Raw genomic sequence first — 25,749 nt, 5'->3', positions numbered from 1 at the left:
GAGGAAGATGGAAAAAGTATGCTAGCAAAGAGAGTAGCATGAGCAACGAGTTCATGGAAGCATGAATGACTAGATATTTTCAGTTCAACATTAAATGCAAAAAAAGTGCAAGAGGTGAAGCTCAATGAGGCAGGTAGTAGCTAGGTTATGGAAGGACGTTTTGTCATGCTAAGAACCTTGGATCATATAGTGGAAGGAGTGGGGAGCAAACTAGGGTTAAAGCTAGGAGTTGATATGGTTGGTTTTCCTTATAAAATTTGAGCTCTAGAGAGCAGATTTGCAAACTGGATATAGTGAGTAATAAAAGTGGTTTTAAGAGCCACAAGTCTGAATAGACAGCTCTATAGGAAGCTATAGCATTAGGCTAGATTGGGGCTGAGAAGGCTTGAACCAGAAGAGAGATGGTAGGTGGTGTCGGAAGAAAGAATGTGAAACTTACTCGGCAAAGTGGCATATGGTGATGAGAAAGAGCCTCCCCTGATGGGGCAAAGGTGCCATTAAAGGATGCTCGGAATACAGAAAGCAGCCTTTTTGTTTAAAGTATTTTTATTTTTATTAAGTAGGGAGAAGGGAGACGATGAGTTTTGTTTTGGAAATACTGAATTTAAGGTAATGTGGAATAATCAGCAGGATGTGTGAGTCTGAAACTCAAAGGAAAAGTCAGGGCTGAAGATAAAGGTTTGAGATTGATTAACATAATACTCGGGCAAAGAAATAAGGCAGTATAGCAATTGACAGGAGAAACAAGACGTTATAGATAAATGGGAGGCTAGAAAATGCATTTTGAGAGATTAATTATGCTACTAGAGTTTGAAGTCCTTGAGGGATAGAATTCTGTCTCCTTAATTTTTATATTCTCAACATCTATCACTGTGCCTGGTACCCAGTAGGCACTTAATGAATGTTTGTGGAATGAGTCAAACTTTACCACCATATAGTCTTTACATATAACTAAAGCCATCTCTAGATTCTAATGGAAGTTTTGCTGATATTGTCACCTGCTTTGTTTATTTGATTGCTAAAAATAGCATCTGTATTTCACTTTGCCTAATCAAGACCTAGAGGAGGAAGCCTAAATTCAGTTATCAGAATATTTCTGGAAGGAGGTGTGCTGGCAATGAATTTGCAGGTAATGTAATGACTAGTTTGGTTCCTATGAGATAGAAAGATGATTGCTTCTATTCTTAGAGTGGATCATGGAATGGAATAGTGCCAAACAGGATATGATAGATGAAGACACTGTATAACCAAATCTTTAAATATAATTTTATAATTTTACATTACCAATGATTAACCAGAATAAATAACAATATACAGTTATTTTTGATTTTTAGTTTTCAGTGCATTTATAAGGAGTACAAGAATAATTTTTAATTTATGAAACTGACAGTGTTTTAAAAGTTGAAACATGATCCTCTGCCTATAAAAAACCCAATTTTTAGTGGCTTGTCAATGACTCCCTAAATGTTACTTATGATCTTTGAACTCTTCTCTATTCTCAGTCTCTTGATCTAGGTTCCTGAAGATCAGCTGTGCAGGACACACAGGTGTTAACACAGCTGGCTTCCTGATGACAACCCTGTCCATATAGCTGTCTTGTGTGTCATTATTCATATTGTTCAGTGTTATTCTGACCTAGCCAAGCTAAAAATGATACTCCAGCTCAAGAGGGATTTAAAAACCTTGACAAACTAAAGATAAGACACTACAGAATATAATGTACATGTGCTTAGCAGTTTTTAGCTTAACTGCATCTAAATAGCTAATTTCAGCATGTGTCTGTCTTTATCCTTTAAAATGATTTATATTTGGAAAGAAAATATATCTGTGTGGAAGACTGTTAACATTTCTATTCTAAAGTGTGTTTTTTTTTGTTTGTTTAAATAGCTCAAGGTCAAGGCACTCTGTTGTGAGGTGCATTCTATAGTATACAGCCTATGCCACTGATTTATCATGCTATCTAGTACCTTTATAAGATGTCCATGATTAAATTACCCTATTTTCAGCTTGATAATTTGATTTGAATAGTCAATTTTTAGATCTGTAATTGGGATGTAGCCAGATTGATAATTTGATTCAAGAGGTCAGTTTTTTTATTTCTATAATTGGGATGTAAATATAATGTGTGGTGTGGTTGTGGTGGTGGATTTTGCCCTCTTTTTTGGTGACAGCAGCTGGCAGTCATCAGAGAGTTCTGGCTTTGCTCCAGAGTTGTAGGTTAAGTTAAATAACCTGCCAGCAAAAGAGAGCTAGTTGCTTACCTCCCACTTTTCAAATTATGAGTTTCTATGCTTGCTGCAGTGCCAATGGAATGTCTGCTTCTGCTGAGAGAGTGTCAAGGTCTCTTTTCAGTAGGTGTGGAGCGCAGTAGGAACTGTTGCTTGTATCCTGGGACATTGTGGTTTGGGGATCCTCCCTTATGACATTGTGATCATTGTATAAGGATTATTGCTACACAGGTAACTTGTTTCTTAGTGTAATAATGTGTGCATATGTGTGCATACTGCATATGTGTGTGTGTGTGTGAGAGAAGGTCAGAGAGAGACAGAGAGAGAGAGAAAGAGAGAGAGACAGAGAGAGACAGGATATGAATGAATGAGAATGCCCACAGGTTCAAGGAAACTGTTGAGGAAAATAAAGGTGTTTAATATTCATTAATTATCACAAAACTACTTTTATGAAACAAACATGGTTGCTAAGATTGCTGCACAATCGATATAAAGAAAAAAATAGGTGAAAGTACCAAAATCTTAAGTAACTTATTCAACGATTAGTGGTTCATATATTGATATTAAAATGCATTATTATTTGGCACTAAGAGCACTAGACTTAGTATCCTTATATTAGAGATGGCAGTAACTGTTTCACAAGGTGGATAGCAGAATCAAGTGATGTAGTGTGGAGAGTACAGTTGTCCCTTGGTTTCCTTGGGGGATTGGTTCACGGGCCTTCAGTGGATACCAAAATTGATATTTAAGTTCCTGATATAAAATGGTGTAATATCTGCATATAATCTATGTACATCCTTCTGTACACTTTAAATTATCTCTAGATTTATTTATAATGCCTAATACAATGTAAATGCTATCTAAATAATTCTTATACTGTATTGTTTGGGGAATACTGAAAAGGAAAAAAGTTTGTACATGTTCAGGACAGATGCAGCTTAAAAAAGCATACAGTTCATCGTTGAATCCATGGATGTGGAACCCAAAGTTATGGAGAGCCAACTGAACTTCGAAAAGTATGAAGTACTTTTGGAGGTACTAATTATATTATTACTAATAGAAATAGTATTGTTATCTGTCTGTCCATTTGATTAATTAAATAGTTAAAGAAAATGTTAAAGAAGGAGGAAATTATCCATTTAGATATAACTGTCTTATCCCTGAATATCATTCTCATTTCATTGACACACTTTGATCCTTCCTCCTATCACTGAGCATATATCAGAGTCTTGTAACTGTCTAATTTCATATATATATATATATATATTTATTATTTCCTCTTTTTATACATTGTAGAATTCGTGAGTTTAGAATGGTATTCTTGTCTGATCATACTTACTAAGAGTCTCTGAAAGCATAGTGTTTTTTTGCTACTGTATATTACAGAGTATATGGTTAACTCTGGCTAGTTCCGTTCTCTTTGTATTTACAAAAGACTCTCCAGTATGCCTGTTCTACTTGTTTAACCAGAATTTATGTTAATTAGGTATTAGGATAAGTGGTCAGTAGTTGTGACTGGGAAAGTTAACTGTGGTCAGGAAGGTTAGGACCAGTCAAGTTGTGTACTAGGCTGTATAAAACTTGAAAATATATCAGGAGATGGTACACTAATTTCTGGAAAAATTGCAGAAAGGAACCAGAAAGTGTCTTTGAGATGGCACCCTGTATTGGCAATATAAGCTTGCCCCACTAGAAATTGTAGATTCTCTCGTGAGAGGTAGTCATTAAAAAAAATCTTTATAAATGATAAAAATATTATCTTTCTTCTGTATCTCCAGAGAAGAGGATGACCATTTTTTTCTGTAAAGGCCAGATAGTAAATATCTTAGGCTTGGTGAACCATTATGGTCTTTGTCTCAACTACTCAACTCTGTCATTGTAACAGGAAAGCAGCCATGGACAATAACTAAATGAATAGGTATAGTTCTAATAAAACTTTATTTATAATAACAGAGAGTGGGCTGGATTTGGTTCCCAGGCTGTAGTGTGCTGACTGTACACCGCTCTCTGGTGCCTAGGTTGAAAAATAGTATGTAGGCTGTTCTAGTGCATAGAATGAAAAATAAAAGGAAGAAGGGGAAGCAGTAAATAATCAGTGGGAATGAAAGGAAGTACAAGGGAGGGAGTAGGACAAAGGAGGGCAGGAAAATGGAGGCAAAGTACAACATGAACACAGATGATGAGAATGGAGATTATAAGAAATATTGTAGAGGTCTGTTTTCATATTGGAATATATTTGGTAAAAAGGTTTATTTTGAAGCACTGGAGGCCATAATAGATTGGAGTGAATAAAATTTAAGCAGATTAAAAGTATGACACGAAGCCCCAATATCAGTTGCCATTCCTAGGCATTCAGGATTCAGACAACGTATGCATCTTCTTACATGTTTTTAAGTCTACCTCAGTTTTTATGTATACCTTGACATCTTCTGGCTTGGTATCCTATTGGTAAAAATACAGCTAAGCTAGTAAATCATTTCATGAGTTTTTTTTTTTTTAAATTGAAAGATAGAGTCCAGAGGGATTTATAGCTGTGCATGATAAAAGATGAAAGGAGTTGAGTAATTTTTCTAAAACTGACTAATTTAATTTCATAGTTGATACCTAGCACAAATAGCTTTTATATAAAATTTGTTTTGGTAGGAGCATAACAATTAGAAAACAGATTGTTTACTTGTAAGTAACAGCTAATCAGAGAAATAGGAATAGTACAGTATAGATCTTGTGGATCACTTTAATCTAGAACTGGATTATAATAAAATATATTTTAAAGAGATATTTATCTTGAAATAAATATATTTCATGGTATTGTTTTGACCTTTTAGAAAGTTTCATTTATTTTTCTTCTCTTGTTTTTTTATGATATGTCTATTAGAAATGTCTCTTTTCTGAAAGTATGTAATAAGAAAGGGAGTAAGTCAACTGTTCTTTCTAAAAATAAAAATTTTAGAGTAGAAGTAATACAGGTTTTAAGAATTCTTTTAAAATATGATATTGCATGATTTTAAAGAATGCTATAGAAGGTATAACATTTGATAATGAGATTTATATTGGGAAATTCTATGAAAAAATTATATGTTAAAAATGAGCTTTTAGGCATTCTGAAGAAGAAAAACATTGTATACATGTATCAGTTGTATGTATAAATAAATGAGAATAAAGAAGTACAGAATCTTAATTATACAATGAATAATAATGTGTTATAAACATAATTAAAGTTTGATTTTTGAAATTACGATTTATTTGAAATTATAATTTAATCTATAGGCAGGTGACTGCTGGTTGTTTTATCCCTAATTCACACTAAACTCTGTACTTGAAAAGATAAACTTACTTTTCCTTTTAGGAAAAAATAATTTTACTATTCTAATATGACCTCAAAACTTTTTTGACAGTAAGTAATTTGCTTTAGATCCTCATTCTTGAAAATAATAATTTTGTATCCAATAGGCTGTATTTTCTAAAGAAATTTCACATTATCTCTCTTTTAATATGTTAGTTACTTTGTTCTCAGCCTGCCTGTTCTATTCTTTTCATGAACAAATTTAATGCAACAAGGTGAGAGTCCTTTTTTACTGTTCTGTGTAGAATCTCCCTGTTCACAACTTGAAATTCAGACGTGCCTTCTGCATTCTTTCTGAACAGTCTCTTCCTTCTACCCTTTATTTTTCCTGTTCCTTGTCATCTTTCTTTTCTTCTCCTTTGCTGCATGATTGTATTTTTGCTTATCCTAGTGTCACTGTTTTATATTCTTTCAACATGATGCTTTCACTCCCTTTACTCATTAAAATAATTTATAGATAATTCTTTTACAAGACTTTTCTAAAAACTTTTCCTAGAAATATTTGAGAATATTTTAGATACCTACTCTCAAAGTTTCAGTTTAATTTAAAAGTGGAAAAAAAACTTAAAATTTTAGTGGAAGTATTTGTGATTTTGCATCTATTTTATATCATGGATCTCTCACTCTTGATGGCACGCACTGTCAACATTCAACCGATAATTTGTAATTAAATGAAAGTATTAAAGCATGCATATTATTCAAATGATTATGATATTCGTCATCAGGTATAGCAAAAATAGTTGCATTTTGCAAGTTTTAAAAATTCAATATAAAGAATTGTTTAATTTGGCAAATTAAGTAATGTTATACCAGAAATATTGAAATGACAATATATCAGTTTTAAATACAAGATGCCACAGCTTAACATTGCTCATAATGTTTATTTAGAGAATATAAAATGTGGCTTACTGTTCACTATATTTCAGGCTTCGTGGATGAAGTATGGTGCCTAATACTAATCAAGTTAAAGGACCTCCCTCCAGTGCTCGAACTGTGTTGTGGATTATACCTACATTGCTTATGGTTTTTTTCCCCCCTCTCTTTGCCCGTATTAGCAATCTGCTTTTGTACTTTGACATCCAGGATTTCCCTAGTGAATTTTGTCACAGAAAAAAGAGAATCATCAATATCGCAGTTAAACTTGACTTTCAAAGCTAATAGTATCTCATTTGGGGGCTCAAATTTAATAAATTTTCTTTGATTCTGGGTGAGTTTTTAAACATCAAACAATGAATTGGCCAGGGTGCAGTAAAATATTTAGATCTATTGACTATGGTTCAGAAGGGTAGAAGGCAAAACACTAGTGGTTTGATGTTGATAAATTCTCAGAACCTTAATCCACATTAGTGTTTTCTTTTATCTGAGTACACATTGGTGACAAAAAAAGCAAGAGAAGGTAATCATACGTGTAAAATATAAAACCTAAAGCAAATGTATTTGTAGAATGTGATTTATTTTGTTATGCTAAGTAAGTTTAACAGCATTCTTATCCTGATTGATGAATCTGGAGAATGTTTGTTGCAGATAAATATGCATTCTGAATTGGAACTCCAGCATGCATATGGTACTCACATCATTATAAAAATTATATCTTAGTGTATGTTTTATAGCATACACTTTGACATTTTTTTATTGACAGAAAGTCTTCAGATCAACTTGGGACACATAAGGATTTTTATACCCATAGATTAGCATGGACAGTTAAAGATGTCATATGTTTGTGTCTGTTTTCTGGCTTAAAGAAACTCAATAGGATGTGATCGTTTTATGAAATGTGTATATATCTCAAGTAACTAATTAATATAATAAAAATAATTCAAACAGTTTTACAGGCTGCCCGAGTAGAATAGAAAAATGAAGGAGAAATTTTCTATTTTGTATTTTTGCCAAGTTACATTTGAAGTTGCTTGGATAAAACTAGAGATATAAGTGTATTTAATGAATATTTATAGTTATCCCTGTTATTAACGTTTACTACCTCATAAAAAACTTTTTGTTCTGTGGCATTAAGCTAATTGTATAATATTTGTTAAATATATGGTAGCAAATCGATAAATTTTTAAAACCTATTCAAGTATAATGAAAGTTAGAAAATATGCCATGTATTGAAAACTCCTATTATTAAACTATATGACTGAAACGAGAGGTTACTAATTTTAAATGCAAACTAAACTGTGGGATTCTTAAGGCTTTTACTAAGTTTGGAAATTAAAAACCATAATGTCTTTTGAATGTTTCCATTTATATTATATAAGGAATATTTTCTCATTTGTCCAGAAGGTGGCAGTGTGATATCAACTGCATGTGATTCCATGCTGACTAGAGAATTGTTTCTCCTATATCGGTGATGTGTTTGCATTGTTGCCTTTACGAATACTTAAAATAGAGTACAAATACTACTGATTTTATCTGTTGTCTTGTTTAGAAATTGTGTTACTGTATTGGTTTATATGTATTTAATCATCAAAACTCAAGTTAAATAAAATCCTGCAATTCTAGAAGAGTAAAAAGGGCAAACAAACCTTTTACTTGTATATTTTTAAGTCTCCTTTTGTGTTGAGTATATTTGTTTTAATTCTAGGGTACGTATTATTGAAGTTTTCTTTTCAAAGACTAGTCCCTAATAATTATCTTGTCCAATATATATCAGTTCATATCAGTTAAACACAACATGTTACTAAGCAGGTGATAATGATTAGGAGATTACTGTTGTTTTTGACTTTGTGAATGTTTTTTCTTCCCTTTTTCTTTTTAGGGTGGAACTGTGAAAAAATAATTCAAAACCTCTTGATCAGAAGAGCTCCAGTGACTCTTCTTCCTCTCCCTCATTTCAAGCAGGAAGATGCTTTTTCTTCTTAACATTCTCCCCCAGCACTCTGAATTAGAGATTTATTTGCAACGAAAAATCAATTAGTCCTAAATTTATTCATGGATTTCAGGTCCAGCGATCAATGCAAGTCCACTCAGTGGGCTCAAGGGGACCCAGTTCATCCCAGTTAATGTGTCTGAAGGGGAATTACCATTGATGCTGTTTTTTTCCCTTTAGGTCAGAGATCAGATCTCGCTGTCATGGTCTGCGGCAAGTAGGAATGACTTCACCCTGCAGCTACCCAAACTGCACCTGGAGACCTTTGCAATGGAGGGGCTCAAGGGCGAGCCAGAGGTGGTAGCATGCCAGGTTAGAGTCTAAATAACATTGTTTGCTACTGAGACATATAGAAAAATAAATTGCACTAACCGGAGAGAATGAAAGCCTCAAAGTATTGTGAATAATTTAAAGGAGATGCAAATAAATGCATCTTCATTTTTCTTCTATCATGTAACAATACACTTTATAAAATATTTTTTTTCCTTAAAGCCTAGAACTAGCCTATTAAAACAATCCAGAAAAGTGTTTTTAACAAGGAAAAATGTGTTTTATGGCAAAGTACAGTATTAAAAGAAAATACTTTCCTATCAGCAGAGGACAATAAGATACTAGGCTGTTATTTCTTTAAGTAAGTCTCAGTTTGTTGCTCTTATTGTTTGAAAATAAGACACTTTAGGGAAAAAAATAATAAAATAAATCACTTTAGATGTAAACATCAAGAGAGATACTTGAAATTTCTCAATATTAATTCCAAAATATATCCAACCTTTCTTATGGAGTAATTTAATTTCAGCAAAACTAAAACTTACCTGTATTTTCTATTGAAGAGTAATTTACCCTTTAATATTTAGTTTTAATGAGCATTGTAATATGTGAAAACTGGGTCATTTCACTTATTAAACTTAAAATACCAAATCATAAGACCTCAGATAACTTTAAAGTACACTAATAAACTTATTTTTAGAAAGATTCATTTTCAGATGCTGTAGGTATCCTTCTATTTCATGTCACTATTGTATTAATACTATTGTAATCATTTTTTTCCTTAAGGTTATTTTTCTTAATCTGACAAAATGAAATTCAGTGTGTCCTTTTAATACCCAAAACCTTCATTACAAAAAGAAAATTATCAACATTATGTAAATTATAGGAAGCCTGATATTTCAAAAGAGATTGTCCTTATTCAAGTACTCTATTTCTTCATGTATTTATAAGGAGAAATGTCTCTCAAAACTTAGTGTGTCTTTCACATGTTGAGATTTAAAATAATCTTTTTCATTCTTTAGTTTATGACCCTGTGGAATTTTAATTTTGTAGGAAATTAATGTCAGTTCGTGTGGAGCTATGTTAATTTTTTATATGCTCCATATCTTAATTTAATTTGTTATTAGTACCAAATTAATGCTCTACAAGGAAAAAAATACTCATTGCTTCTTTCATTAGATTGTCCAATATATCTAAAATATATATAATTATAAAACTAAGCATAAAATATTTTTATTTTCTGTTATAGTGTAGAATGCTGTACCATTATTTAGGATAAGATTTAAAATGTGTATTTTAAATTTGATTATCAGTATTTATGAATTCATCCTATGAATACAATATGATTTGAGATTTTTCTAGTGGTTGTAAAATAATCCTTCGCTTGGCTATTTCAATTCAGAATCTCACAAGTCTTAATATTTGTCATAATTTACAAATAAGGACTTCCTCAAAACTAGATCTTGGTAGTTTGGAAAGAGACTGATTCCCAAAAATGCCCTTTTTGGGGGTGGTTATATCTGAGAACAGCAAGAAGGAAATGTAGAGACCCATAGTTTAATCTACTGTCTTTTCCAGGTTCTAATAAAAATAATTACATACATTCCCATTGGGATAAGTTCCATTGACATGCTGTAATACATACTGTAGTTTAGTAGTGTACATCATAGTTAGAATATTAGGAGACATTTGTGATAATTATAGTACCTATAATTTCAGTGAACACTTAACTATGTACCAGGTACCATACTTAGCTCTTTGAATATATCATCTTATTTAATTCTCACAATGAGCCTGTCAAATAGTTGACACTATCTCTGTTTTACACTTAAAACAACCACCACCACCCACAGCAAATACAACGGGTAACTGCTCAGATCAACAGCAAGGAAAGGGCAGAGCCGAGAGCCTGGATTTAAGTCTAATAGAATTTGACTGCTAAGCTGAACTAATAAATCTGATACTTGAAAATGTAGATACATATGTTAGATGGTAAGAGTAAAACCTTAGATATCTATAATAGAATTTTTCTTCCATTTATACAAAATTATACATCTATGTATGATATAGATCATAATTTATGCTGTGTTGTAGACTAATTATAGCCTAATAGTGTGAAACTCTAATTTCACCTTTTTTTGCAGTATGAAAATATGTGCATTTATGCTAAGTGTGGCTACTTACTTGGGAACTCAGTAGTTGTTTAACTTTGTACTCTGACTCTGTACTGATGAAGTGGACTATTCAGAGTTCTTAACCTTTGATTATGAAGAGAGGATCACTCAGCAGGATGTGGTAGTATATGAACCATTTGCCCATCTTACTCAGCTATCATTTATAGAAGCAGGAGCTGAAGTTTTCTGTCTTTCTCAATGGGGGCAAACTTTATGATAGGTATAATCCTGAATAGAAGGACCAGTGAACATTGTCATTGAGTTAAGAGGATGAGTAGATTACCTATATTCTCTGAACCCAGAAGAGCACATGACTGATGCTTTTCTATGGAGGAAAATTCAGTTCAACTTGTTTCTGAGATCTGCTACCTTTTCCCACCAATTTCCTTAGCTGCAAAAAAAAAAGTAATGCTACTGATCCCTGAAGCTTGCAATAGGATTGAAAGCAGCAATGCATGTGAAGTGGAGTACAGTGCCTAGCCTAGAAAAAGCAGACACTGCAGGGTGGCTGTTATTATTGTAGCCATTGTAAGGCCCTTGTAAAGATGAAGTAAGCAACAGTAGCTTGTTTGCATTACTTTTAAGGTGTGTGTATGTTTTATTTTGAGGAATGGTTATTTAAGGTCTTCTTTTTTCTGTATCTTTCCATTTAGTTTCTTCACCCTTCCCTGTTTCTTCAAAACTTTAAATAATTTTGATCAAGCAAAGGCTTCCATAGCTTTGTATTTACTTTTCCATGGCATATGATGTTCCAATGAGGCCATGTCTCCAGTGAAATCTTTCGTTTAAGTTCCTATAGCAAATTTAAACCTACATAGTACTTTTATCTTCTAAATAACAGCAAATAGGCTTTCATTACAATATTGAAAAGAATAAAAACACCCATATTAGACCAATTAGCTTTAAATGAAAAGTCCACTATAGTGTGAATGCAGAGAACTTTGTAATAAAAAAGATTCTATTTATATTTTATAAAGATAATATCTATTATTCATTATCTTATACTCTGAATTATATTTTTTCAATAATTATGATATGTATTATTGGTAATAACTGGCAGATATTAGTAGGCATCCAGTAAATGTTGGTGTTTCCATTTTGATTCAGTAGTAAAAAATAAATAATAGTTTAACAGTAACATTTGTTGAGTACTTACCCTGGGTCAGTTACTGTGCTAGGCTTCATTCAATAAATGGTACTAGGATGACTGGCTAAACGTATGCAGAAGATTGAAACTGGACCCTTTCCTTACATCATATACAAAAATCAATCCAAGATGGATAAAAGACTTAAATGCAAAACCTAAAACTGTAAAAACCCTGGAGGACAACCTAGGCAATACCATTCTGGACATAGGAAGCAGCAAAGATTTCGTGATGAAGACTCCAAAAGCACTTGCAACAAAGACAAAAAAGTGACAAATGTGATCTAATTAAACTTAAGAGCTTCTGCACATCAAAAGAAACTATCAACGGAGTAAACAGACAACATGTAGAATGGGAAAAAATATTGCAAACTATACATCTGATGAAGGTCTAATGTTTAGCATCTATAAGGAACTTAAACAAATTTACAAGAAAAAACCAACCCCATTAAAAAGTGGCACAGGATATGGACACATACTTTTTAAAGGAAGACATACATGCAAGTTAACAGGCATATGAAAAAAAAAGCTCAACAACATTGTTGATCATTAGAGAAATGCAAATCAAAACCACAATGAGATACCGTCTCACACCAGTCAGAATGGCTATTATTAAAAAGTCAAAAAATAACAGATGCTGATGAGGTTGTGGAGAAAAGAGAACACTTAAACACCGTTGGTGGGATTGTAAATTAGTTCAGCCATAGTGGAAAGCAGTGTGGCAATTCCGCAAAGAGCTGAAAACAGAACTACCATTTGACCCAGCACTCCCATTACTGAGTATGTACCCAAAGGCATACAAATTGTTCTACCATAAAGACACATGCGGGCATATGTTCACTGTAGCACTATTCACAATAGCAAAACATGGAATCAAAATGTCCATCCGTGGTAGACTGGATAAAGTAAATGTGGTACATATACACCATTTAATACTATGCAACCATAAAAAGAACGAGATCATGTTTTTTGTGGGAACATGGATAAAACTGGAGGCTATCATCCTTAGCAAACTAATGCAGGAACAGAAAACCAAATACCACATGTTTTTGCTTATAAGTGGGAGCTAAATGATAAGAACACATGGACATATAGAGGAAAACAACTGGGGCCTTGAGGGTGGAGGGTAGAGGAGAAAGGAGAGGATCAGAAAAAGATAACTATTGAAAACTAGGCTTAGTACCTGGTGACAAAATAATCTGTATAACAAATCCTTGTGACATGAGTTTACCTATATAACAAATCCTAGATTTGGGGTCTAACTTGAATGTGAATATAAGAATTAGTTAATTTGCTGCTTTTTTGGTTGTTGACAGTAAGAAGAGTTTACTACTTGGCAGTTGAAATTTTAGAATACTACTCTAAAGATTTCATATTACACAAGGAGAACTAAAATTTCTTCAAAATTTCCTTAGTAGAGTTCTAAGCAATGCTAAACAAAACAAAATATTACAAGAAATGAGATACTAAGGTGCACAGAAGAACTTATTTTCTCCTTTTGTTTCTTTTCTCTTAAAAAATTTGATGCATAATAGATATACATGGTTTTAGGGTACATGCGATAATTTAATATGTTAATATAATTTGTAAAGCTCAAATCATTGTGCTTGGGTTATAGATCCATCACCTTAAATATTTGTCTTTTCTTTATATTAGAACCGTTCAAATTCTTCTAGCTATTTAAAAATATACAATAGATTGTTGTAAACTATAGTCACCCTACTGATCTAACACTAGGTCTTATTACTTCTATCACACCGTGTATTTGTACCCACTAATCAACTTCTCTTCATCTCCTTCTCCCCATTACCCTTCCTGGCCTCTGATGATCACCAATCTATGTATCTTCACAAGAGTCACTTTTTTAGCTACAACGTATGAGTCAGAACATGCAATATTTTTCTTTCTGTGCTTGGCTTATTTCACTTAACGACCTGCAGTTCTATCTATGTTGTTGTAAATGATAGAATTTCATTCCTATCACTTTATTCCTATGGATACATATAATTCATTGTGTATATTGATATCACATTTTCTTCATTCATTTATTAATGGACACTTAGGTTGGTTCCACATTTTGGCTGTTGTGAATAATGCTGTAGTAAAAATGGGAGTGCAGATGCCTTTTGATATATTTATTTCTTTTGTATATATACCCAGTGGTGGAGTTACTGGATTATATCATTCTATTTTTAGTTTTTTGAGGAAATTCCATACTGTTCCCCATAGTGCCATACTAATTTACATTCTCTCTAATAGTGTGCAAGGATTCTCCTTTCTCCATATTTTTACCAGCATCCATTATTGCCTGTCTTTTTAATATAAACTTTAACCGGGTTGAGATGATATAGCTCATTGTAGTTTTGATTTGCATTTCTGTGATGGTTAATGATGTTGAGTATTTTTTTTCCTATACCTGTTGGCCATTTGTATGTCTTCTTTTGAGAAATATCTATTCAGATCTTTTGCCCGCTTTTTAAATTGTTTATTTTTTTGCTATGGAGTTGTTTGAGCTCCTTGTGTATTCTGGTTATTAATCCCTTGCCAGATGGATAATTTGCAAGTGTATTTTCCCATTCTGTGGGTTGTTTCTTCACGTTGTCGATTGCTTCCTTTGCTGTGCAGAAACCTTTTAACTTGATATAATCCCATTTTTCTATTTTTGGCTTGGTTGCCTGTGTTTTCAAAGTCTTACACAAAAAATCTTTGCCCAGATCAATGTCCTGGAATGTTTCTCCAGTGTTTTGAAAAACTTATTTTAAGGGTTTGTTACAAAGTGAGATAACAATAATGATCTTAGTTTTAATTCAATATCAATATAAATAGCATTTAAATGTTGATTATAGTCATTGTGAGTTATGGCTTGTCATCCTCAATCTATATCTTCTCCTAAGATTTTAGTGTTTGATGACTAGGAAAACTGCTAGATAATTAGCTTTGCATGTCAGCTATTACTAGAGCAGTTTTGGTATTATCCCGTAAGTCTTTCACCATCGTTTTCTCCCATTATTCCTCCTTCCCTTTCTGTGCCTGATGTTTGATTTCTAGGTTTCTTCTTTGTTTGTTTGATGGTGGTGAAGAGGTGAATGCATCAGATTTTTGGGACACAATCTTGAGGGTGAAAATATAAAATTTTGCTCTTTTTGTTTAGATACTTTATCAGGCCATAAAATCCTCCCTCCCTCCCTTCCTCCCTTCCTCCCTTCCTCCCTTCCTCCCTTCCTCCCTTCCTGCCTTCTGACAGGATCTTTCTCTATTGCCCAGGCTAGAGTGCAGTAGTGTGATCATAGCTGACTGCAGTCTCGAATGCCAGAGTCAAGCAATCTTCCTGCCTCAGCCTGCTGAATAGCTAGGACCACAAGTGTTCACCACCATGCCCAGCTAATATATTAAATTTTTGTAGATAATATTTTATTTTTTTATTTATTCATTATTTTTGTAGAAGCACAGTCTTTCTGTGCTGCCCAGACTAGTCTGAAACCCCTGGTCTCAAGCTATCCTCCTGTCTCAGCCTCCCAAAGTGTTGGGATTACAGGCATTAGCCACCATGCCTGGCTCTTATATTTTATTTTAAAAGATTTATTACAATAAGGTATTTTCTGTATATTTGTTATTAAAACATAGTCTTGCATACTAAGGTAGTGCCTTCTACCTATCAGCTGCTTCTGAAAGGTAGAAGGAGTTCTATAAACTTTTGTTTTTAATATTGGCAGATGAGATATCTTACATCTTGCATCCTGGGTTATATTTCAGACCAGTGGTTTTGTTTCTTGTTTTTTTTTTCTCATTGAGATTTTTATCTCTTTTACCTTTTGAAAAGGACAAGATGACATATGAGGGCAAGTAGTTCCATCCACGTAAAGCTTCTGCTACAATTTTAAAGAATCTTATAACTTTGTACTCCTTAATTCAGCTTAATGTATTTATAAATTATATATCTTGCTGTGATGATCCCATATCACTGATCTGAACTGAGACTAAGTAAAGTCTGGTAGAACTTCTTATAAATTCATTTTTCTAGTTTTGTTGTTTATTATTAATACTTTTCTTAAAAGGAAAGAATAATTAGGAAGGAAATAAAATCATAGCAGAATCAGTATTACAGAAGGTTGAAGCGGTTATGCAACTTTGCTAGATAGTAGGACTGGCAGTAAAGCAGATGAAATCCTTCCTCCTATAGACACAAATTACACAGGTAGCAGGCATTCTCATTGTTTTATACAATTGTTATCTTTTTTGTGTGTGTGGAATACAGCATTGTTCTTTCTTGTGAAGGATGAATATGTATTATCATTCTTGTGGCTCTGAAAGTGCTACTGGAGTTCTATCCTAGAATCACTATTTTCTGTGATCCTTTGACCCTGAATTCTTCCAGCATGTCAGTTCCCTCATCAGTAAAATGGGGATGATCATACCCGGTCTGGTGCATCTTGGGGTGATTATGAGGATCCTATAACATGTATGAAAGAACTTGGAAAATTAAATAGCACTAATAAATATTTTTGAAATCATTTTTCTTTAAATATTTGACACATAAACATTCCTTGGTCATGTATGTGTAGATTGCTTAGTTTTCAATTTCAGGTTGATATTTTTACCCCTTTCAAAGATAAGCAGGTAAATCAGATTATATGCAAATTGGCAATCATAAGTCTGTGCAATCTACTGTATGTCATTAAGTTTGCTAGAAAATCATGTTGATTAGAATGGGAATTACTTTCTTAACAGGATAGTATTTGGAAAAGTTAAAATAATTTTATTTTCTGGGGAAGGAGTCAGCATGGTAGTATTAGAAAAAGCCTATATGGAGTCAGAATGCCTGGATTTAAGTCCTGGCCCTGTAATTTAACCACCTTGGTAAGTCACTCAACAGCACCAAGCCACCATTTCCTCATCTGTAAAAGGTGACAGTGAAGCCAGTCTTGCTTTTGCTCACAGGATTGTAGGAAGATCAGATGAGATAATGTGTATGTGAAGGTGATTTTTATGTTAGAAAATGCTATATTAATAAAAGCTAAGTTGGACTGAACTATAAAAGGCCTAAGGTCAGGAATGGTGACATAAGTATATTGAGAAATGTTTTAGTGTTTTGACTTCTGGAGGTTTTTGATTGATGACCTGTTCAACAGGTGCCTTAGAAAAAATAAAACGTTCAACAACTTTAGTGTTTCCTCCCAGTTAAGTATACAGCCATTGCTAAGACCCAGGTGGTAAATTCATGCCATATACTACTATTTAAATAATCATATAAAGTAATGCAAACATTACTACTGTTTCCGTATTTTAAACCATTTTGTCACCTTTATTTACACCATTTAATTTTGGGATGATTTCAAATTCTAACTCTGTGAAGTGATGACAGTATTTGCATTTAAGTGAAATGTTTGAGATGCAATTAGCAAAAAACAAAAATGACAAAACATATCAAAGTACAGTATAGAATTTTTGTTGTTGTTGTTTTTACAACTTTCAGTTCTAGGTGACCCTAAGTAGAAAAGCTGCTGAAATGATGTGAACATAATTTCTTTGTCATTAATGTTAAGAGGCAAAAACTAAATCTAAACGATGCTTTATCTTTTTGTTCATTTAAGGCCTATTTTTAAATATAACTCTATTATATCTTTTAATACTTATTATTGAGAGACCGAAGCCTGTGAGCAGTTGAACTTTCAAGTGCTACAACCAGAATTGCTATTCATTTTAGCTACTTGGACAAAATACAGTGTTTGATGGACTGCCTAGGTGAAGACCTGGAAAAGGAAGGGTTATCCACAAATTCAGTGAGTTTATTATGGCTTAGTGATTTGCTGATTGATTTCATTTGCTGTCAGTTAAGGCTCTCTTAATGTCAGTTTTCTTTGCATAATGCCTTGAAATAAAGACTGATGAAGTTCTTCAAATTGATGCCGCTTATATAAACTGACCCTGATTTGCCCTATTCTGCATGACAATTTAAGTGACAGGAGTTAGAAGAAAATACAGCAATGAATATGCAACTTAAGGATTAAAGGAGATGCAGTAAATCATTTAGTCTAAAACTAGGTACAAAGGTAATTTCTTGTAATAATTCTGCAGATGTTTTACATTTGTTGAACAGTCTATTAATATTCTCAAATATATGTTTTCATAATATATATATGTATGAATTGAAGAAGAGAACTAAGAGTTATCCTAACAGGGATTCTAATTCTTTTCCCTCTTATTTAAACTTGAAATTATCAAAATCACAGTTTTAAAAATATTTTATTTAGGATATCCACATGCAAAAGAATGAAATTGGACCTTTATCTTACAATGTGCACAAAAATCAACTCAAAATGGATTAAACAATGTTTAAAAAGACCTAATACCATAAAACTGCTAGAAGGAAACATAGGGAGAAAGCTCCTTAGATTGAGCTTGACAATGACTTTTTCAATGTGATAACAAAAGCACAGGCAACAAAAGCAAATATAAACAAATGGGACTACATCAAATTAAGAAGTTTCTGCACAACAAAGGAAACAATTAATAAAATGGAAAAGTAACCTGTGGAATGGGAGAAAATATATATAAACTGTATATGCAGTAAGGAGTTTAATATCCAAAATATATGAGGAACTCATACAACACAATAATAACCTTTTTAAAAAATGGGCAAATAACCTAAAAAGACATTTTTCCGAAGGACACATACAAGTGGCCAATAAGTATATGAAAAGGTGTGCAACACCAATAACCATCAGGGAAATGAAAATCAAAACCACAATGAGATATCACATCACAGCTGTTAGGATGGCTATTACCAGAAAGTCAAAAGACAACAAGTGTTGGCAAGGATGTAGAGAAAAGGAAACCCTTGTGCACTATTGGTGGAAATGTAAATTGGTGTAGTTATTATGGAAAACAGTATGGAATTTCCTCAAGAAAAATTTCCTCAAGAAATAAAAATAGAACTATCATATGAGTTAGCAATCCTACTTCTTGGTATATCTCCAAAGGAAATGAAACCATTGTCTTGAAGACACATCTGCACTACCATATTCATTATAGCATTATTCGTAACAGCCAAGATATAGAAACAACTTAAGTGCCCTCTGATGGATGAATGGACAAAGAAAATTTTTACACACACACACACACACACACACACACACACACACAGAGAGAGAGAGAGAGAGGGAGACAGAGGGAGAGAGAGAGAAAGAGAGAGGAAAATTCAGCTTTAAAAAACAAAGGAAATCCTGTAATATGCAACGACATATATGAACATGGAGGACATTATGCTAAGTGAAATAAGTCAGACACGGAAAGACAAATACTGCATGATTCCACTTATACACAGAATTAAAAAAAACCTAACTCAAAGAAACAGAGAGTAGAAGGTGGTTACCTGAGGTTGAGGGTGGTTGGGGGAATGAGGAGATAATTGATCAAAGGGTAGAAACTTTCAGTTATAAGATGAATAATCTCGGGAGAGCATGGTACAGTGTTATATAATATATATAATATATATATAAATATAATTTTTTCCCAGCTACTGAAACACTGTGATACTGCAAATAAACTATGGTCTTAGGAGAATTTCATGGCACTCTTATTATTTATTCCTTCACAATGTACAAAAAGTAAATTCATTTTTTTAGTTGAAAATCAGAAAGCACCTGGGAATCAATGTCCTCAAAACAAACAAAATGGCTATTTATTAAATATGTGCAATTATTTGTTTATTAATTATACCTCAGTAAACCTATTTTAAAAAACTAAAATGATAATATTTTTTTCAGAGTGATATAGTTTGACATCAATGAATTTTGTTATAGAGTAGAGATTATAGGGATTATTGAAGGAGATGATAACCCTGGCTGAAGCATGCAAATTCCCAAACCAATTTGCTGTATTACATCAGAATCAGAATGGAATCATGGTGATAAAAGGGCTGGCTCTTAATAAAGGCATAAAATGTTTTCTCCCTTTCTCTCTTTGCCAATTTGCTTTTCTTCAGGTGTATTGAAAATTGTTCATATTAGATTTAAGTAAACCACAAACAAGTACGTCAAATTCTTATAATTCTAGCTAAATATGTATTTAGGACCTCTGTCCAAATTAATGTAAAGAAACCAATTATGGATGTACTTTGCTGAAATTCATAAATAAAGCTAATGGTTTGATATGAAAAGAGGAAAGATAAGGTAGTCAACAATGTGTGGATATATGGATGTATTTACTCTGAGTCAGTAGCTTAGATTAAGTGCACTTTCTGAGGAGCTGTTTGTTTCGAGATAATGGACTGAGCAGTTTTTCTTTGGTAGTGAACCACTAGCTCTCAACCCTGCGAGCTATTTATTTCTATAACTTTTCTTTTCATATTAACACTACTCTTTAAGAAAATTTATATATTGAACCCCAAAAGTGAGAATTAGGATGTGTCTTTGGTCCATTGTCAGATCTGATCAAAGCAGTTGCATCTTTTTATTTATTTATTTATTGCATTTTAGGTTTTAGGTTGCATGTGAAAAACATGCAAGATTGTTGCATAGGTGCATACGTGGCAGTGTGATTTGCTGCCTTCCTCCCCTTCACCTATATGTGGCATTTCTCCCCATGCTATCTCTCCCCAACTCCCCACCCCCGCTATCCCCCCAACTCCCCCCCAACAGACCCCAGTGTATAGTGCTCCCCTCCCTGTGTCCATGTGTTCCCATTGTTCAACACCCACCTATGAGTGAGAACATGCGGTGTTTGATTTTGTGTTCTTGTGTCAGTTTGCTGAGAATGATGGTTTCCAGGTTCATCCATGTCCCTACAGAGGACACGAACTCATCGTTTTTGATGGCTGCATAATATTCCATGGTGTATATGTGCCACATATTCCCTGTCCAGTCTGTCATCGATGAGCATTTGGGTTGGTTCCAGGTCTTTGCTATTGTAAACTGTGCTGCAATGAACATTCGTGTGCGTGTGTCCTTATAGTAGAACAATTTATAATCCTTTGGATAGATACCCAGTAATGGGATTGCTGGGTCAAATGGAATTTCTATTTCTAGGTCCTTGAGGAATCGCCACACTGTCTTCCACAATGGTTGAACTAATTGACACTCCCACCAACAGTGCAAAAGTGTTCCTATTTCTCCACATCCTCTCCAGCATCTGTTGTCTCCAGATTTTTTAATGAATGCCGTTCTAACCAGCGTGAGATGGTATCTCAATGTAGTTTTGATTTGCATTTCTCTAATGACCAGTGATGATGAGCATTTTTTCATACGTTTGTTGGCCTCATGTATGTCTTCTTTTGTAAAGTATCTGTTCAAATACTTCGCCCATTTTTGAATGGGCTTGTTTGTTTTTTTCTTGTAAATCTGTTTTAGTTCGTTGTAAATTCTGGACATCAGCCCTTTGTCAGATGGGTAGGCTGCAAAAGTTTTTTCCTATTCTGTTGGTTGCCGATTCACTCTATTGACTGTTTCTTTCGCCGTGCAGAAGCTGTGGAGTTTGATTAGGTCCCATTTGTCTATTTTGGCTTCTGTTGCCAATGCTTTTGGTGTTTTGGTCATGAAGTCCTTGCCTACACCTATATCCTGAATGGTTTTGCCTAGGTTTTCTTCTAGAGTTTTTATGGTGTTAGGTCTTATGTTTAAGTCTTTAATCCATCTGGAGTTAATTTTAGTGTAAGGTGTCAGGAAGGGGTTCAGTTTCTGCTTTCTGCATATGGCTAGCCAGTTTTCCCAACACCACTTATTAAACAGGGAATCCTTTCCCCATTGCTTGTTTTTATCAGGTTTGTCAAAGATCGGATGGTTGTAGATATGTTGTGTCGCCTCCGACGCCTCTGTTCTGTTCCATTGGTCTATATCTCTGTTTTGGTACCAGTACCATGCTGTTTTGATTACTGTAGCCTTGTAGTATAGTTTGATGTCCAGTAGTGTGATGCCTCCCGCTTTGTTCTTTTTACTTAGAATTGACTTGGCTATGCGGGCTCTATTTTGGTTCCATATTAAGTTTAAGGTGGTTTTTTCCAGTTCTGTGAAGAAGGTCATTTGTAGCTTGATGGGGATAGCGTTGAATCTCTAAATCACTTTGGGCAGTATGGCCATTTTCATGATATCGATTCTTCCTAACCATGAACATGGAATGTTTCTCCATCTGTTTGTGTCCTCTCTTATTTCGTTGAGCAGTGGTTTGTAGTTCTCTTTGAAGAGGTCCTTTACGTTCCTTATTAGTTGTATTCCTAGGTATTTTATTCTCTTTGTCGCAATTGTGAATGGCAGTTCGTTCTTGATTTAACTCTCTTTAAGTCTGTTATTGGTGTATAGGAATGCTTGTGATTTTTGCACATTGATTTTGTATCCTGAGACTTTGCTGAAGTTGCTTATCAGTTTCAGGAGATTTTGGGCTGAGATGATGGGGTCTTCTAGATATACAATCATGTCGTCTGCAAATAGAGACAATTTGACTTCCTCCTTTCCTAACTGAATACCCTTTATTTCTTTTTCTTGCCTGATTGCTCTGGCTAGAACTTCCAGTACCATATTGAATAGGCGTGGTGAGAGAGGGCATCCTTGTCTAGTGCCAGATTTCAAAGGGAATGCTTCCAGTTTTTGCCCATTCGGTATGATATTGGCTGTTGGTTTGTTGTAAATAGCTTTTATTATTTTGAGGTACGTTCCGTCGATACCTAGTTTATTGAGGGTTTTTAGCATAAAGGGCTGTTGAATTTTGTCGAAGGCCTTCTCTGCATCAATTGAGATAATCATGTGGTTTTTGTCTTTGGTTCTGTTTATGTGGTGAATTACATTTATAGACTTGCGTATATTGAACCAGCCTTGCATCCCTGGGATGAATCCTACTTGATCATGGTGGATAAGCTTGTTGATGTGCTGTTGTAATCGGCTTGCCAGTATTTTATTGAAGATTTTTGCATCTATGTTCATCATGGATTTTGGCCTGTAGTTTTCTTTTCTTGTTGAGTCTCTGCTGGGTTTTGGTATCAGGATGATGTTGGTCTCATAAAATGATTTGGGAAGGATTCCCTCTTTTTGGATTATTTGGAATAGTTTCAGAAGGAATGGTACCAGTTCCTCTTTGTATGTCTGGTAGAATTCGGCTGTGAACCCATCTGGACCCGGGCTTTTTTTGGGTGGTAGGCTCTTAATTGCTGCCTCGACTTCAGACCTTGTTATTGGTCTATTCAGGGTTTCGACTTCTTCCTGGTTTAGGCTTGGGAGGAGGTAACTGTCCAGGAATTTATCCATTTCTTCCCAATTTTCTAGTTTATGTGCATAGAGTTGTTTGTAATAATCTCTGATGATGGCTTGAATTTCTGTGGAATCTGTGGTGATACCCCTTTATCATTTTTAATTGCATCTATTTGGTTATTCTCTCTTTTCTTTTTTATTAATCTGGCTAGTGGTCTGTCTATTTTGTTGATCTTTTCAAAAAACCAGCTCCTGGATTTATTGATTTTTTCAAGGGTTTTTCGTGTCTCTATCTCCTTCAATTCTGCTTTGATCTTAGTTATTTCTTGTCTTCTGCTAGGTTTTGAGTTTTTTTGATCTTGCTCCTCTAGCTCTTTCAATTTTGACGATAGAGTGTCAATTTTAGATCTCTCCTTTCTTCTCATGTGTGCACTTATTGCTATATATTTTCCTCTAGAGACTGCTTTAAATGTGTCCCGGAGATTCTGGTATGTGGTGTCTTCGTTCTTGTTGCTTTCGAAGAACATCTTTATTTCTGCCTTCATTTCATTGTTTATCCAGTCAACATTCAGGAGAAAGTTGTTCAGTTTCCATGAAGCTGTGTGGTTCTGGGTAGGTTTCTGAATTCTGAGTTCTAACTTGATTGCACTGTGGTCTGAGAGACTGTTTGTTATGGTTTCCATTCTTTTGCATTTGCTGAGTAGTGATATACTTCCAATTATGTGGTCAATTTTAGAGTAGGTGTGATGTGGTGCTGAGAAGAATGTATATTCTGTGGATTTGGGGTGGAGAGTTCTGTAAATGTCTATTAGGTTTGCTTGGTCCAGGTCTGAGTTCAAGTCCTGGATATCCTTGTTAATTTTCTGTCTCATTGATCTCTCTAAAATTCACAATGGTGTGTTGAAGTCTCCCACTATTATTGTGTGGGAGTCTAGGTCTCTTTGTAAGTCATTAAGAACTTGCCTTATGTATCTGGGTGCTCCTGTATTAGGTGCATATATATTTAGGATCGTTAGCTCTTGTTGTTGCATTGATCCTTTTACCATTATGTAATGTCCTTCTTTGTCTCTTTTGATCTTTGTTGCTTTAAAGTCTATTTTATCAGAGATGAGAATTGCAACTCCTGCTCTTTTTTTTGCTCTCCATTTGCTTGGTAAATCTTCCTCCATCCCTTTATTTTGAGCCTTTGTGTATCCTTGCGTGTGAGGTGGGTTTCCTGGATACAGCACACTGATGGGTTTTGGCTTTTTATCCAATTTGCCAGTCTGTGTCTTTTGATTGGGGCATTTAGTCCATTTACGTTTAGGGTTAATATTGTTATGTGTGAATTTGATCCTGCCATTTTGATGCTAGCCGGCTGTTTTGCCCATTGGTTGATGCAGATTCTTCATTGTGTTGATGCTCTTTACCATTTTGTGTGTTTTTGGAGTGGCTGGTACTGGTTGTCCTTTTCTATGTGTAGTGCCTCTTTCAGGAGCTCTTGTAAAGCCGGTCTGGTGGTGATGAAGTCTCTGAGTACTTGCTTGTTGACAAAGGATTTTATTTTTCCTTCACTTATGAAGCTTAGTTTGACTGGATATGAAAATCTGGGTTGAAAGTTCTTTTCTTTAAGGATGTTGAATATCGGCCCCCACTCTCTTCTGGCCTGTAGGGTTTCTGTTGAGAATCTGCTGTGATTCTGATGGGCTTCCCTTTGTGGGTAACCAGACCTTTCTCTCTGGCTGCCCTTAGTATTTTCTCCTTCTTTTCAACCCTGGTGAATCTGACGATTATGTGCTTTGGGGTTGCTCTTCTAGAGGAATATCTTTGTGGTGTTCTCTGTATTTCCTGGACTTGAATATTGGCCTGCCTTGCTAGGTTGGGGAAGTTTTCCTGAATAATATCATGAAGAATATTTTCCAGCTTGGATGCATTCTCTTCGTCACATTCAGGTACACCATCAAATGTAGATTAGGTCTTTTCACATAGTCCCATATTTCTTGTTGACTTTGTTCATTCCTTTTTACCCTGTTTTCTCTAATCTTGCCTTCTCGTTTTATTTCATTGAGTTGATCTTCGACCTCTGATATCCTTTCTTCTGCTTGGTTAATTCGGCTGTTGAAACTTATGCATGCTTTGCAAAGTTCTCGTGTTGTGTTTTTCAGCTCCATCAATTCACTCATTTTCCTCTCTAAGTTGTCTATTCTCGTTAGCATTTCGTCAAGTCTTTTTTGAAGGTTCTTAGTTTCTTTGCATTGGGTTAGAACATGTTCTTTTAGCTCACAGAAGTTTCTTATTATCCACTTTCTGAAGGCTGATTCTGTCATTTCATCACACTCATTCTCCAACCAGTCTTGTTCCCTTGCTGGTGAGGAGTTGTGATCCCTTGTAGGAGTAGAGGTGTTCTGGTTTCGGGTGTTTTCATCCTTTTTGTGCTGGTTTCTTCCCATCTTTGTGGATTTATCCACCTGTCGACTTTGTAGTTGTTGACTTTCTGATTTTGGTAAGTTTAAGTCTGCAGCAGCAGAACTCATAAACCTCCCTTTTTTTTCCCCAGGTGTTCTGTCCCAGGGA

At 34.4% G+C, this 25,749-nt stretch overlaps 1 protein-coding gene across 10 annotated transcripts in view; it reads left to right on the top strand.

The window, feature by feature from the left end:
* CCDC171 (coiled-coil domain containing 171) overlaps positions 1-25,749 on the top strand; it is a 408,737-nt gene that overhangs the window by 266,872 nt on the left and 116,116 nt on the right. For 8 of the 10 annotated variants that reach the window (XR_010344271.1, XM_064381348.1, XM_012453490.2 and 5 more), the window contains one exon: positions 8,618-8,749. The exons of 1 other annotated variant lie outside the window; for it this stretch is intronic. Coding sequence is in view for 7 of the 9 variants with exons in the window: in XM_064381348.1 (XP_064237418.1) it covers positions 8,618-8,749 (132 nt within the window). In the remaining 2 variants the exon portion in view is untranslated. Of the gene's footprint in view, positions 1-8,617; positions 8,750-25,749 lie in introns of those variants that run through there. One more of the 10 variants, XR_001107639.2, reaches the window with a different exon arrangement.

This window comes from Aotus nancymaae, unplaced genomic scaffold (genome assembly GCF_030222135.1).
Source record: "Aotus nancymaae isolate 86718 unplaced genomic scaffold, 86718_ANA_hifiasm-v0.15.2.pri h1tg000003l, whole genome shotgun sequence".
Lineage (NCBI taxonomy): Eukaryota > Metazoa > Chordata > Mammalia > Primates > Aotidae > Aotus > Aotus nancymaae.
This window is presented reverse-complemented; position numbering and strand designations above follow the sequence as displayed.